Genomic DNA, 16578 nt, shown 5'->3' with positions numbered 1-16578 from the left:
TGTGCCCCCCCCCCCCCCCCATAAGAAATGAGAACCACCCCACAGGCTGGTCAGCAATCCTTCCCCCCCCCCGCCGCCACAACAGCCCAGAGCCCGTGCACCAGCACTCAGAACCTTGGGCCTGCCCCTCACCTTTCTAAGCAGCCCAGGCGGTGGCGGCTCCTTCTGGCTGGCCCCAGCCCTGCAGTACTGGTGGGGACCTGTGTGCACAGCCCTAACCCTGGCCAACTTGTTTTTGCAGGATGCCCCCTCCCCCCCCAAGAGTCAAATTGTAATTTGAATCCTGCTCTTAGGGACTGACCCCGTAGCTACTGAGGATAGTGAATCAGGCCCAGGAAGTGAGAGCTAACCTAGGTTAATACCAGTGTGTGTGAAATAATTTGGAGATTAGGTTGGTTTAACAGCTTGCTTGAATTCAATCTTATGGGCAACCAGATGTTTAACTTAAGGTCATTTGAGTTAGTGTCTCATTTTCACCACTGTTTTATCCTGAGTTAGCCAAATTCATTTAACAAACTTTTTTTTCTTAGTACTGTAGGCATACCAATAGGATGTGAAGAAGGCCTCTTGGGATTTGTTTCTCCATTTGGAGAAAAATTGGCGTTGTGTAGTATTTTATTTTCTATTGGCAAATCTGTGCTCCAGTTTACAGTCCCCAAGAAAATGGATATTAACAACTGCTTATCATTTACTCTGTGCTTTATATCTGTCCACAGATGTGGTAGTTGGCTCTGGTAATGCCCAAAGGTGTTTCATGAGGCTAGAAGCTTGAAACCTCTTTTTCTATTGGCATTAGGAAGATTAAATGTGGCTCACCACTGAAAAGTGACCACAAACACATTGATATTCAAATTGCATTGTAAATTTTGCATTTTACTATAGGGAAAGATGTATACAGTTTTGTACCAGCTTAGAGTCTGCATCAAATCTGTCTCGCAGTTATGCCACGTCTTTCTGATGCTATTATAGATCCAGTTTTGGGAATCATAGAAGTAGTGAGAAATTAAGCTTTTCTGTTTTCTGTTCTGTAATCCAGAGATACATCTTAACTCATGATCAGAACTCTCCAAACTTTGAAAGAGTTTTGGTTGATTCTAGATTTCATACCTGCCCTTCATTTCCATAAATGGCTAAACCAAAATCCTAGATACAGATTCATCCAAAACACTGAAAAAGTTTGCTTTTGGACCCATATTTTGTGTCTTGGGTTTATCTTCTAGTGTCGCATTACATTTCATGGTACTAAATAATAGGAAGTGATTGTACAAAGATACAATGCAACTTGAAGTTTTGAACTTGAGTTGCATCTCCTTAGAGTCTAACCAAAACATCAATTGATGAAATTTTGTGGAGCAAAATAAATATTGGTAAATTTTATCACAATCTTTTGAGCTTTTCTGTTTCTTAGTACAGTAACTGGCTCCAGTCACCATTGTAGTTACTGACCCAACACTGTATTTCCTCGAATCAAAGACAAGGTTTCCCCCCACATTCAGTGTGGAGGTGGGGGGAAAGCCTGTAGTCTTAGATTTAAATACAAAGGGCAGGAGTGGTGGCCTCAGCTGAGCCACAGCCACTGCCCCTGCCCTGCCCCCGTCTGCTCCCCACCTACCCTTCCCCTGCTGCTGCCATTTGCCTTCCCCTTGTAGCTCCAGCTCCAGTCAGGGCCCTGCTCTGGCCAGGGGGAGGAAGCACAGAGCAATGATAGGGACAAATTTAAGATGACCCACAAAAAATTAGATTCTAGACTTGGAAAATGATAACAAATGTATAAATTTTCCGCGTGTGTATATATTTTTATACATACGCACATACATATATATAAAACAATTGCAAAATTCCATTTAAGATGAGCGGTAATTGGCTGTTTGTTCACATGTCCATTAAGGCTGGAAATGGAACTCTCTCCCTCCTCCCTAGTGTTCAGGAGCCATGAGGTAAACTTCTGTTATTGGGTAAATAAAATAATACTGTTCAGTCCTTACAACATATTTTACCTGTTCAAAGCACTGTATAATGAAATAGAGGATTTTGGTCTTCGAGGCCATCAAACTTGCATCTTTCCCCAGACAAAAATTCTCTTGCATTTATCCACAAAAACCAAATAGATTTCCCGTGTGTGACCTCAAAACCTTAATGGCATTTTTAACAGGAATATGATGAAGAATGGGCTAAGAAGATTCAGAGTGAGAAATTCCGATGGCACAATTCTCAGTGGCTGGAGATGGTGGAGAGTCGGCAGATGGATGATAGCGAGCAGTACTTGTATGGGGATGACCGTATTGAGCCCTACATCCATGAAGGGGATATTTTAGAAAGACCTGACCTTTACTACAATTCAGGTGAGATAATAGTATGTATTCAGTAACTACCTGGCACTGTAATATTGGTATGTGAGAGCAGATCCTCAGCTGATCCTTGACTGAAACTATGCTAATTACAAGTAGGGATCTGTCTCACTAGCACAGTGATTCTCACAAGGTGCCGCAGCACCCTAGGCTGCTTTGAGATTCTTTCAAGCAATGTTAGCATTGTTAGATATGCAAACATGAGTCACAAGACAAACCCAGAGATTTCAAATACACATCCATAACATTAAAAGCATTTTGATTTGTTGTCTTTCTTGAGTTCTTCGCAACAGAAAAAATTCTGTATAATTTTTCCATGGTGGAAAAACAAGTGAATACTAAGACCTGGCATTTTTTGAGGAATCCATTGAGCTTAAATGAAGGGTGCCTTGAGTCTAAAAAAAGTTGAGAATCGCTGCTCTAGCATTATATTACGTTAATGAGAGACTGCAGTGCACCCTTCACTTTAAAAGTGTTCTAGAGCTCATGGAAATTCAATAGATCCTTCAAGAAATATCAGTCTACTTTAGCTGGATCATAAATGCTGCATAAAATTATCTTGTTCTTATGCTTTATACTTGCTTTTTTTGTTTATACTTTGCTTGCTTTTCAAGTGAAAACCAAACCTATTTTCTGTCCCTATGAGCCTTTCAGAGTAATACAGCTAAGGGAGTTGAAGCTGGATTTTCTTGTGCGTCTGTTAAGTTCCAAGTCTGGAATACTTGTTACAAAAGGTGATGTAAGACACAGAACCCAGCTGGACTTGCAAATTGCTAATGGAGTCTGCTTTACTGCCAGCTAGAAATATCAGCTTATGACTTACTCAGTATGAAAGCCATAGACAGAGAATAGATATCTAGGCAGTCTTGTGATCTCCCTTTTTAGAGTTTCTTCTCCAGCACCTCACTTGAAAAATATCTATCTTTTTAACTTTGGAACCTCCTTTTTTGACACAACCAAACCATTTATTAAAAAGTGGCACCATATTACTTATTAGACTTTGGTGTCTGTGTGTATTTGGAGTCAGAGTGTCTACACGTGTAGTTTATGTTTTTACTCATATTAGTAATACATAGCAATGGGGTATTAGGAGATGGATTCTGTTCCGTCTTGTACATTGTTCCAGATGTTGCTATCACAGTTTAGTTAGGAACATGGGACCTGCCATTTTGAATGAATGCTGAATCCAGTCCAGTATCTTTTCTCCATTGCTGGTTCTTGCCAGCAACTTCAGTTGAAGGTATGATATACTCTTCAGGAGGCAATTATAGAACAACTTGCCTACAGGATAAATTTCTTTAACACAAATTAAGTGAGAGGCTGAATTTATGCTCTGAGGCTTGACAGTTTATATCTTTTCCAAAACTCTTGGTGGAGTATATGTATGCATGGTTTTCCTAATCTTTAATGTTGGGTCTGGTTATATTCTTATTTTCCATATAAATATCCAGTCTTTTGTTAACAATGTATGAGTCAGAAAGCTCAATTTCAGAACACAAGAAAAATTTAAAAGAATTGTGGTATAACCCCCTCTCCCCCCCCCCAAACCTTTTGTACTGTAAACTGGTCAACATTATTATGAGTCACTGAGAGAGAATAAACATGAAGCTCCCAATGCCCTTGTTCTAGTTACTCTGCAAAGTGTATCGACACTTAAGTGTCCTTATTTACAGATGTACTATTGTGCGTCAGCCACAACAATAGTCATACTTGGATATATTTTGTTCTTCTGGACTCTTTCTATTTGATTGTACTAAGCCTACAAGACTAACACCTTCAGCAGTTCAAATGTAGCACAGGGTTCTTATAACAGTGGAGCTTTTTTGCACTTTGAGTAAAAAATGTGAAAAGGTTCCTGTTGTAGTCTCTTCTTTCCAGAGTTTCCTTGTTTCTCTGAACCACTTCTTTTTCCGAGTAGTGTGGGTTAGGGATGGAGTGTGTCACCAGTACCTTTGAATTTCCTGTCTTTTAATCAGTAGTGTTATAGACTTAACATTATTTGGACAAAGATTTTTGTGTTGGAATTGATATTTGACCAGGGAAGGAGGGGCAGATTCCCAGTGATATATTCTACAGATGTCTGAGAAGTCTTTCTGTTTTTAAAAGGTATAAAAGTCAGTGATTTATATTTAAAGTACAGATTCACTTTGCAGTTTTCTTCTACCAAGTGCCAGCAATAGTGTGTTTTTGGGCTCCATTAGATTTATACTTTTGAAATGTGGCCAGTGGGGACATGCCATAGCTTTGAAAAAACTATGGATTATTATACCAACTGGAATATTTTTTTTTTTTTTAGTCATTTGGATTCCTTCAGGACAGGCCATTATTTATTCTTAGGTGTAAAAGTACAACGTTTCATCCAGTCAGAAACCCTTTTATTTATGCAAGTACAGTATACTTTTTCAGGGTGTCCTGCTCCCTGATTGGTTGAAGTTCAATATAGATCTTTTCTCTTGACTAGTCAGAATTCTTCAATTCACTAATGGCATGATGGGTTGCTATTACTGTGCTACCCCAAGCTGCTTCACACAAATGTTTAAACCTAAATCAATCAATTGGCAGAATCTAAAAAATTTTTCATGAGTTCCAGGTCGTCTCTATATTGGAAATACACATCCCCAATTTATCAACAGATGCCTATTAACTGCAATAGTATTCTATGTGACTGACGCTTTCCATGTGCTTTTATTTTCCTGTAAAAGTCATGGGTTTGTTGGCCAGAACTCTGAGCTTTATGGTTTGAATGTTAGTACAGTTGATTCAGGTTACTCCAGCTTCAGGGTTAAAAATATAATGCTTTTCCATTGATACTAAGAAATGGTTTGTAGTTGTGATACTTTACCATCCCTGTTTTCAGATAAAAACCATGATATAAAATTGTTTAAAATATTAAACTATTTAATTTGCCTATTTAAATCAGAAAATTGTTTCAGTGCAAAGATGCTTGTTTTCCATTTCAATTTTTGCTTAAACAATAGTTCAGATGGGAAAACAGGAAAATATTACTACAGCTCATTAAAAATTTTGTTTTCCTTTTGAGTTGTCCTGTTCTCATATAGCACATTTTTCCCCTGGCTGAACAGTGCTGAAAGGATTATATATTTATGTTGGAATGCTTGCTTATCAGATGCTATTTTCTTGCACGCTGTACACACATGTGTACAACTAGCTGTACACCCTATGCTTTTTCTTACACTTAAAATATATGTCTGATCATGGCTAGTACTTTTCATTTACAATCTGTTATATTGTATTCCATCACTTTCCCATGAGCTGTTTTCTCCTAAATGAATCTCTGTAGCACCTTATCAAATGTCTCTTGGAAATCTAGATGTATCAGTTCTATTCCTTTTATCATTTGTCACTATATTATCTTCAAAACAACATCAGGTAAATTTGTAAGAAAAGGAGAGATTTGTTTGAATGCCCCAGTTGTCATCTTTAAGCTCCTGTGTCTGTAAGTTGCTTTCCACTGCTTCCTGCACAGGCAGCTTTAGTAGTTCTGAAACCACAGAGGTTAAGCTAAGTGGCCTGTGATACTCTGAATCTTATCTCACTTTCTTTAAAGTGGAATGGCATTTGTTACTTCCTAGTAATTATGAATCTCTTTCTATCTTCTGTTAAACTATTAAAGTATCTGTCAGAAGGCATCTGTTCTGCCCTTTTTTTTTTAAATTGGTATATCCTCTCCTCTAGAAACCAAGGAGGACTTCAAAACATTTCTTTAGTTAGGTTTTATTATTACATAGTTTAGCATAAGTATCGTTATTTTATCTAATAAAGACTGGCAATTTTTACCAAGTCAATTGTTCCCTTATTAACAACTAATATGCCATGAATATATGAATACAGATGGAGCTAAACTGTGCTATCATTACACTGAAAAAAATCTGGAGCTTAGGTCCTTTCTTCAGTGGAGTTACTTTAGATTTACATTAGTGTAACACAGATGAGAGTTAAGCTCATGAATTCCTGATCTCTCCTGTTAACCAAATAAGACCATAATTCCTTTAAGGGATCCTGGTAACTTTACAGATATATGCACCTACTTATGTGAGTGGTGAATGTAAAAGTAACAAAGGAAAATTAGTTTAAGCTAAATTACTGTGTCCATTTCCTCAAGCTGCCCATGAGCCTATCATGAAAACTATTTTCTACCTAGGCTAACCTTACAAGATGTTAAACTTCCAGGAAGATGGGGAAAACAAGATTGTGAAGTTGCCTTCTCTTGGTTTAATTAGCTTAAGACAGTGGTAACAGTGTACAGGCTGAAGAATCAAGTCTTTTGTTGCTGTTTCATTTTATTCCACCAACCTGGAGGTTAATGGTTGCCTCTTTTAGTTTCATTGGTTTTGGTGCTGTGATGGAGTGAACAGGAATGGGATCAGGCCTTGTCTGTCACTGTTTCTCCTGCTGGCAAAGGTGTGAGAAACTTGGCTCACATTTGTGACTCATTACAGGGGAGGGGTATTGGGCTATAAATTGCTGAGTCTGGTGAGGGCCTCAGCAAGCCTCTATTTCTATCTGAAGGTGGCCTTGTCATTGATCCCTATACTAATGCAGAGCACTATATGGAGAGTGCCTAAGATAAAGCAGCACCTGTTACCCACTTTTCTCTTACCTCTAAAACACATCTTGCTTTTAACTTCAGTGTCTGTGTTCTCTTTCTAGATGGCCTGGTGCCCCCTGATGGAGCAGTGAGTCCAGATTTTTTCAGTGATTATCATCTTCAGAATGGAGATCTAGTTGGGCAACATCCCTTCTCCAGCGGGTAAATCACTTTTCGGAAAGTGTTTACATAATCAGGATGTTGCTAATTCTGTTTTTTTTTTTTGTTGCTGCTTAATTTGCATTTTTCAACTCCTAATAATCTTTTTTTTCTGCTATAAGCTTTAATAGGCTTACATTCTAAAAGTATACTTAGGTGAGTGATTTATATTGAGAAATATGATTTCCATAAAACTGCTATAAAAATTCATGGTGTTTCTTCATGCTGGAAAATCTAGTCTGCCATTTGAACTAGACTTGTTTTTTAACACATTAACGTACGCAGAATGTTTTTGATAGCATTCCAAAGGCAATAAAATAGAATAGAAAACTAGAACACACAACTAATTGCATGTTCAGACAATTATTCAAACATTATTCAGGCATTATTGTTTGGAAATGTCTAAATAGACACTTGGGATTTTGATTAACTAGCAGAATTATTTCCAGTATTCTTACACTGTTAAAATATATGTTTCTCAGCTGCCAATATTATTTCCTGATTTATTTTATTATTTTTTAAAAATCTTCCCAGCAAACTCCCAGCTTGAGTACTGATGGTATTTCCTTTGAAAATCTGACTAAGGAGTGAAATATGTCTGCTTTTTGGCTTGATTGGGTGATTTCTGGATGTATGGGAGATGTTTCCTTTAATTGACCTTCTAATCAACAACCTCTCTTCCTCTGAATTTTAGCAAGCTGTTCCAGCTTGCATCTCTGGACTGACTTCTCTCCCAAGGTCAAATTGGAATGCTCCCATTTCAGAGAACAGGATTCCATTTCCATCATCTATGGCTTTTGTAGGGTTTAAGAAATGCTGTATTGTGTGTGGAATACATATGCCTAATTATGATAGATGGGTATGGATGGTGTGTCTCCAATAAAAGTAAAGGTTTCGCATGCTAAATGATCAACCTACAGAATTCAGTTCCATTAGAAATTATCAAAATGTGCCCAGCACTGTGGTTGAATTAATTCTTCAAAGGAACAGGATTGTTTCAACTATTAATAGCTTTAGTAAATACATATATAAAGTGTGAATAGCTCCCAACAACTTTATGTAAGGGTCAGAAAAAGAATTCTTTCCTCCTCCATGTTTTCATAGTTGGCTCAATACAATATGTGGAGTTGGTTTGTTTTCCATACCTAAAAGGGATCAGAAGATAAGATAGTATGTTGGACAGGGAGGTGATCTAATCTTGTTTATCTAAAATCATGCACTGAGAAGCAAAAGAGAATTGCTAAGCGAAACCTTAGAGAAAAAGCAGAATCTTTTAGAAAGCTTGTTCTTTTTAATTTCCTTCAGCCTGCTGTATACCTTCACACCTGAAGTTTTGCATGTCGGGGGGTTGATGCTGCTCTTTAAGGAGCATCACATTTCTGTGCCAACCTCTTCCTTACATTTTGACTGGACAGGTATTCCCAGTATGGATTGAAACTTAAACAGCTTCCAAAGCATGACCCTGCTAAGATTAGTTTGCATAATTGCTCTTAATAATGGGTGCCATCTTTAAAAATGTATTTTAAAAAAAAATGAAATTCCTTCTAGTAGACCATCTGACGTCATGTTGCTTATTTACTTTTAAATACATAGCTTGCTTATTGAAGCACGCTTGTGTTAGAGAAGTGGAAGGAGAGGTAGGTGAGTTAAATGCAGCTCTTTGGAACTGTAATGTGTGGCTTGCAGCTGCCCTTCACTTTCAATATAAAGGTGTAGTTAATAGGGTTGACAGGTTCCAGCATGCACTAACCTTGATCAGCCAGGATCTAGATGTAGCGTTATAGGGATACATAGTCCCCAGAGGCTGTACAGTTCTGCTAAAGAAGCAGGTTGCAGTCTGCATTGTTTTCAGTAAAATAAGAGTAGCTCCAGCAAGATACTGTTGGTTTGCCAATGAGGCCCTCGGTTAAGGAAAGTTTGGCCATCCATGAGCTAATACTATGGTAGACTGCCAACCTCTTGAACATTGAATTTCAAGCTCGTCTTTAAAGATATGTATTTGTAAGATTTTTTTTTTTTTAAATCTGATTTTCCTCCAGCTAAAATGAATGGTAAAATACATTGAGTATGTTTTTAAAATAAAAATAAATATTTGTAGAACTTCCTTGTAACCAACTGCAAGGCATTTAAGCTTAGAGGCCCACTTAAATGAAAAGGGCAAATACAAATAGCAAAACTTGGTACCTAACCTTGTGCAGAGCCCAGATAAATAAGCTGAGATTTCCAATTAGAATTCTGTTTCTGGGAGTGCTTTTTTGCTATTATCGCCATGGAATTATCTGTGATACAAGGAGACAACCTAATTGGAAACAGCATGTACTGTTGCAACTGTTCTGTCGCATTTGCAACACAGAGAGACTGGGTTGTTTGATAGAATAGACACCGGCAGTTGGACAGTGAATCCCAGTTTTCAGACGTGTATCATTACCGTTTTGAACTTCTTGGCGCCAGAAGCCAGGATTTCCTGATGCTTAGAGCTAATGTAAAATGCATTAGTGCTCCAAGGCATGAGCAGCGGAATTGCCAGTCCCATGAGTTTGGAGATTCAAGCCCTTCTACCTCTCCAATTCTGAACTGGTGTTGGAAGGTAAAGCCGTTCTTGCTAGAGAAGCTAATTAAATATAATAGCAGAAAGTCGGGGTTCTTTTTATGTATTATAATGTAGATTTCATCCATACCAAAAGATAATTTGAGGGTATTTTTATGCTTACATTTTAAAGCTAACAAGAACCTTATGGGAAGGATTATTTTTAAACCAGTCCCAGTTTTTAATAAATCAGCAGTTTTGTTATAAAACTGGTTTGGTTTTCTATTATTAATTAGATCAAGTTTTCACAAGCTTATTTAAAAAAAAAAAAAAGAAGAATTAGACCATCATCATTTCCTATATAACTTATTAGCTAGTAGATAATGTTAGTTACTAGAAGAAGGAATGGCTGACTGCTGAGTTGGTGCATATTTCTGTGTGCTTGGAGTCTGTTTGCCTCCGGTATTTTTCTGTTTGTTATGCTACCTTCTCTTGGTTTAGGCTTTTACATTTGACTTAATGTTCTGTAATAGGAGCAAGTGTTTATTTGGTAGTGGGGTTCTGAGATAAGTTTGTGTCTATGAAAACTGAGAGCATCTTTTGAAAGTTGAAACAAGGGGACTGCCTTAATATTGAGTTGCTGCCACTTGGCTTGGAAGAATTCAGTCATCCATTCTTCTTTCTGTTGCAGTATGAAAGAAAATATTGATATGCATAGAATTTTCATTTTACCTGAGGTATTTCCTACCATAGCCAAAAAGAGAAGAAACTTGCAGTTTATGTACATTATTCAGGCAGACCAAAAAGGGACCTCCCTTTTTCCCCCCAAAATGTTTTCAAAGTAAGTTAGGTAGTTGCTTGAGAGTAGTAGATCCAATTGGTTTGGATATTTGCAAAGGAAAAAAATTTACTCTTGGTGTTACATGAGTCATGATTGCCCATAGTTGCACTAGATGTGAAGGAGTTTTTGGTCAACAAAATGAACCCACTATGCTTTTAAATGGGTGCAACTGAGCATAACTGGGCTCAAGCTGCTTCAAATTTCCACTGTAAGTTGTTCCTGATAAAGCCTGCATCAAGAGACCCAGCCAGCACCAGCTTCCTTATATTAAATCATTACACTTATCATGCTGCATGGAGAAAGCAGAGACAAATAGGCATTCATTTAACTAAGAGATAAGGACATATTCTACTTCTGGAATATCATCCGTGTTTTCACTAGTGTAGTATAGGAAAACACAAATGGGACCCTCCAGTCAAAGCTAGGTTCAAGGCTGCAGCTGTCCCAGCCTCAGCAAAGCCTTTGGGACTGTCGAATATGCACAACCCAACAGAAAAACAGCTACAAAAAAAAAAAAAAAAAAAAAAAAGTGACTTACCTCCCAGTGCTCATCTCCTGTGGTCTGGGCCTTGTCCTGGTCAGTGCCAAGGCTGCAGAGCCATTATGGAGTCTAATTCAAGTAGGGGGGTCAGGAATTCAGGCCAGCAACTTAGCAGGAGTCCAAAATGGATTAGGCATTTATAGGACAGACATTACTTTTTTGACCATTGCTCCAAGTAATAATATGAAGAATAACAAGATATGCAGTTCCAGTGGGCTGGAAAAAGAAATTTTAAGGGATGTAAACAGTCATACTTCAAGGACATAACCTGTCCATTATGAGGCTCTTTTTGTTTCTTACTCTTAAGTATCTGGTACTGACCACTGTCAGAGACAAAAATGCTGGGCTAGGTAGCCCAACTTCTGTGTGCAAAGTATAAAATTTTGGGAAGGACCCCATAGGGGCTTGTGGGCTTAAAAATCACAGCACTGCTTCAGCTGCCTGATGGCTTGTTCACAATGGTACCTTGTTCATCACTCCATCCAGAAGTTTCAGTAAACAGAACCATTGTTGATGTCAATGCCAATCTGGTTGGAGGAAAAAGAGGTGGAACATAAAGACAGAACCGTATTTGTTATACTTATGTCACCATAGCAAATAAATGTTATACAATACTTGCATTCACACAACAGGGTACTCAGTGAAGAAGCAGATAATCATCTTGGCAAGTGTTATGGCCTGTGTTGTAGTGAACCATGATCCTTTAGTAAGAATAGCCTACAAATAAAAGTAAGACCTGTCAGGTGAGTTTGTGAATTGTTGACCTTGAGTTAAAGATCTATCTTGTTTTCCAAACTCTAAACAGGCATTTTTTAATTGGACTTATGTCATTGTGCATGGTATATTAAGGAAAGTTCTTCAATATGCTATTCAGTGAAAGGGTGACAAAACTATTGATACTGTATATACATTTTCCAGAAAGGTTTTTTGAAGCAGCATGCAATCGGTCTCACTGAACTGAGGGAGTTTTTGACAGCTTGTATTTAGGCTTCTTCATTGCCTAGAAATAGATTTTTCTGATTTAGATTTCCAGCTTTAAGGCCCTTACAGCATCTTACAGAAGCAAATGAGTATTAGGCACAGATTTGAAATAATATAATAATAATTAATACATATAATAATTATTAAAATCCAAATTCATGACTCCTGGTTCCTGATACCTTTTAATACCTAATGAAAGTGTTATTTCTGCAGTAAACAGAAATTCCTCACCTTTGGTTAACATGGTAACAGAGCAGTGTCTGAGTTACACAGGGAGAGATCAGCTAGAAGATGTCTTCAGGAATATTTGTTAATTGCATTTTAATGACCGTCTGGAGATTGGTTACTTTCTGATTTCTAAAACACAGCAGGCAAAATTTGTGATGGCTGGGCATTTCATAATGGATATATTCATAGAAGGCTTCTTTTCCTGCAGGAGAGACAGTTTTTTAATCTGTCCTGACTATTCCTAAGTAATGGTATGAACTTGGTTTTTAGTAAGTGCCAATTTTCTTGTAAACAGAAAATTTGGGAACTCTGACTAAGCTATCTGTAACGTTAGAAAGATGAATAAGTAGGAATGCTGGAACTAGACCAAGTTCTCAATTTCTCTTGCAAAAGAACATTTTGGAATGTCCTTTTCTCCAGTACAACCTCCTGTAACTCATTTATAGCAAGGTAGCAAGTTGCCGTTGCACAACTTTCTTAGTTTTCACTGAGACAAGGGTTTCTGTATGTTCTGTTCCAATATGTGCATTAGTATATCCTTTGAACAGAGGTTTAATTGAAGCATCTTTCCTTAGAAAAGTGAGGTTTGGCACACAAATAAATGAATACAGTTTTATAGTGTGGCTGTTTATCTTAATCCATGGCTGGCCATCTTTGCTATTGACTAGTTTTAAAGTCAGTGAACTGTAGATGAATTTTTTTTGATTGGGTGGATCATTGTGATCTATTGAGATTTGACACGTGTTGAAAAGAGACTGGGGAGCCAGAACCACCTCCACTCTACAGTGTCTTTGCTCAGACTGTCTCTCTACAGCTGCTGGGAAGTGCGACTCAAGCACATGTAGGCACACCTGAGCTAGTCTTAATATAGTCATCTTGGGCACCAGTATCAGTGAGGCTGTAGGAGCAATGGCTTTAGCCAGCACCTGCATGTGCCTGAATAACCCATACTGTTCATATGTCTGTATAGCTCTTTTGGTACCCAAGCTGGATGACAGCTAGCTTGGATTTGTGTACCTACACAGGTAGTTGTGGTGTGGATATACACTCAGCCTCTTTGCCTCCCTTTTCTGAGGAGCATATTGAAGATTCACTTAATTAAAGTTTATAGGGGCAGTTCCAAAGGGGTTGCAGTGGTGAGGCTGGTATGGATTGGACCTCACTACAGGCACCTCCAGGGATTTTTAAGTCCATAAAGCAGGTGAAAATGCCACCCCCTTCCCCTTCCTGCTTAGAGGCATGTCCTGTCCTCCCTCCCCCACCTGTCTCTGCTGTTCTCCCTGCTGTCCCAGGGATGGGGAAAGCACCAGAACCACTCCTGCCCACCCCAGCTGGGCTGCACAGGGGCTGGGTTCAGCTGGGTCAAGTACTGTGGCAGCAAGGAAGGGGGTTCCCTTTCCCGATATTTGTTACCCCCAGGGGGACTGGTCAAGGAGGGTGTGGGGAAATACTCTCCTACTGCACTGTTAAAATTGCCCCTGTTCCTACGTGAGCCCAGCCCACACAGCCTGTCTGGCTCTGGTATTTCCCCACCACCAGGACTGTAGGAAATTCAACAGGAGCAGGTGTGGTAGATAGGGTAGAGGAGTGAAAGAGATGTGCCTCTAAGCACAAAAAGGAAGGGAGGTGGGGATTTTCACTTGCTTTGAAACTTAAAAGTCCCTGGAGGCTCCTGCAGTATAATCTCCCTGCACTGATTGGGACAGAGGAGGCTGGGAGCATGGGATGCAACCGCTAGGAAATCCTGGCTCCACCCCTGCTTGTAGTTGGCCTCAACAAAGGATTCAGTCTGTGAATCCTACAGAATCTGTTTTTGAAGCAGGAGAATCCACAGTTGGAGGGGTTTGAGTGAGAATAATCTTTTTTCAGGTGGTCTTGTATTCTGTTTTTATAGCTCATCTTCTGAGGCACTGACTCTTTAGTTGTGCTTTTTTTGGGTGATTGGTTCATTTTTGTTTCTTTAAAAAAAACTTTGGGCCTTTACTTCCTACCTATGCAGCATCTGGATGGAAGGTTGCAGATTATTTCTGAAAGTGAAGGCCACATATGGATTTAATGTGGGCAAGCAAAGCTAATTACCTCTAATGGATTTTCCTGTATACTTGCTGACCTGCCTGGCTGTGGGTCCTAAAAGAGAATATCCCTAAGATTAACAAGTGTGTGTTCTCACTTGTGGGCCATACCAGATCTAAAGCCAGGGCTAGAGTAGTGGAAGTCTAATGTATCCTATTCATCATTGTACATTAGGAATAACAGAGGCCATAACTGTGGGTGGATTTGAATTCAAGGAGATGTTCTAAAGATCAGGAATGCACTTTTTTTAGGGGGGAGCAGGGGAAAGAGAGGGGCAAGGTGGTCCAAAAATTACTGGGTGAAGCACTTTGGTCTGTTATGCAGGATCTGATAGTCTGTGATAGGTGATCTGATGGTCTGTTTTGGCCTTCAGGATCTATTAAATTATTCCATTAATCCACAGGAGATTTTAAGTGACATTTTCAGAAGTGCTATGCCCTGACCTCCATCTACTCCCATTGAAATCACTGATAAAAGTGTTACTCATTTCACTGGGAGCAGACTGAAGCCAACACTAAACACATAAGGACATCCTGACATGAATTTCTGAGCAAGATTGTGTCAAATTGCTAAAAGTATTGACATAGAAAGCAAATATAAAAATTACCTCTGTCTTTGCATTGTTGCTTTTGATTTTGAGGGATCTTGTATTTTAGACTGGTTATTTCATTAATCAAAGCCTCCTTTAGCACATGGAAGAGAGGGGGTCCGTAACTGTAAAATGGGAAGGGGATGATCCTATGATTAAAATTGGGATTGGGGCCAGGAGGTGTAGCAGAACCAGGATGAGAACATTGAGGACCTTAACAATTCACAAAAGTTCTCTGTGCCTTTATTTTCCCACCTGTAAAATGGGGCAGAACATATTTATTAGGCTTAGGGGTGAGATTTGAGGCTATTTGTTTAATGCTTTAAAAATCTCTTTTAACTATTGATAGAAAAATTGAGGGTTGTATGTTGTTGTTGATACCTGATTTTACACTGATAGAGTACCATTATGATGTTTTGTTAGATTTCCAGCAGTTGCATTTTCTTCTCTCCTTTTTTTCGTTTTCTTTTTCTCTTCTTCTTTTTGCATCATTTAAACTTTGTAAAAAAGTTGCATTTTTTTTTTTTTTGTCCTTGAAAAGTATTCAGGGGAGAGAGATTGTATTTCTGCTATTTGGGCACTATTCATTTTGCATTTCCCAAGGAGAATTGAATTAGGTTTTATTAGTATATTGGGCCTATAACTTTGTAACCAGGTTTTATTAGTTTATCACACATCAGTATTAGCAAATTGTAAATTCCACTGAAATAAACAAGAAAAAGGGCTTAGGAGCTATGAAGTTTCTGAAAGAAAAAGGTTTTAATCTAAAAAAAAAAAAAAAATCTCTACTGCTACAAAATTAAAATATACTTATCTCTTTAATTCTTTATGTTACCATCTACATGTTTCTTTTTATTAATGTAGCTGTGTGGGGTCAAGAGGCTTTGCAAAGTTTATGATCCAGTTTTATGTTCCCCAAGGTCTGAGTGGGTGTTGTAAATGCACGTAACATTACAGTTTACCTTGTACCTAGAAAGTGCCAACAACAGACTAGAACCTGGCTTAATGTCAGGGTTCAGATTATGGTTCCTGAAAAGCTGATAGGAAGTTTCTTTGATTTCTGTGAACAGTGGATCATGCCAGAATGACACGATTCAAAACACTTTCATTTGTACGTGGGATCTTTTAGCTGTGGGATTCAGTTATTGATTAATTTATTGTTGTTGTAGTGCTGGATACAGATTTTAGGGCTCGTTTACAAAGCCACATGTACAGAAATTGATAATAGTACTCTGATCATGTTATAACAGTTTGATTTTACCAGTGCAGATTGGACCAAACCATCATGTTATGATGTTGAACCTTGCTACTGCCTTTTAAATACTAGGCTCCTGAACTTTCAAGGATCCTTGTGCACTTGTGTGCCCTGGGACTTCCCCAGGGTAAGGGGTGGGGGGTGCCTGTGCTGTGCCCAAAGTCTCACCACTAACTGGTTTGGTGCTGTTTAGGCAAAAAGAACATTTTTTTTCATGGCATCATGACCTAATGCAATCGGGTTCCTATGTAGAAAAGCCCTATGGATATGTATTGGTATTATAGAAAAATGAGTTCATAGACATTTAGGGCACCTTTTGGAAGCCACTCTATTTAAAGAGCCTGCAACATTTCATATATTCAGCATCTTGCGCTTCAAAATGGCAGCAGGGGCACTTGAACTAAAGCTCATTCAATGAGCTTTAGTT

At 38.6% G+C, this 16578-nt stretch overlaps 1 protein-coding gene across 2 annotated transcripts in view; it reads left to right on the top strand.

The window, feature by feature from the left end:
- KIFAP3 (kinesin associated protein 3) overlaps nt 1-16578 on the top strand; it is a 136494-nt gene that overhangs the window by 88288 nt on the left and 31628 nt on the right. Inside the window, exons 18-20 of one of the 2 annotated variants that reach the window (XM_019501907.1) lie at nt 2153-2342; nt 7020-7119; nt 7811-7856. In XM_019501907.1, coding sequence (XP_019357452.1) covers nt 2153-2342; nt 7020-7119; nt 7811-7841 — 321 coding nt within the window. In that variant the 3' untranslated portion in view covers nt 7842-7856. Of the gene's footprint in view, nt 1-2152; nt 2343-7019; nt 7120-7810; nt 7857-16578 lie in introns of those variants that run through there. The other variant, XM_019501906.1, reaches the window with a different exon arrangement.

The sequence above is a fragment of the Gavialis gangeticus genome, unplaced genomic scaffold, assembly GCF_001723915.1.
Source record: "Gavialis gangeticus isolate Ggan-Ray unplaced genomic scaffold, GavGan_comp1, whole genome shotgun sequence".
Lineage (NCBI taxonomy): Eukaryota > Metazoa > Chordata > Crocodylia > Gavialidae > Gavialis > Gavialis gangeticus.
The sequence above is the reverse complement of the archived record's forward strand: the minus strand, read 5'-3'. Positions and strand labels throughout refer to the sequence as shown.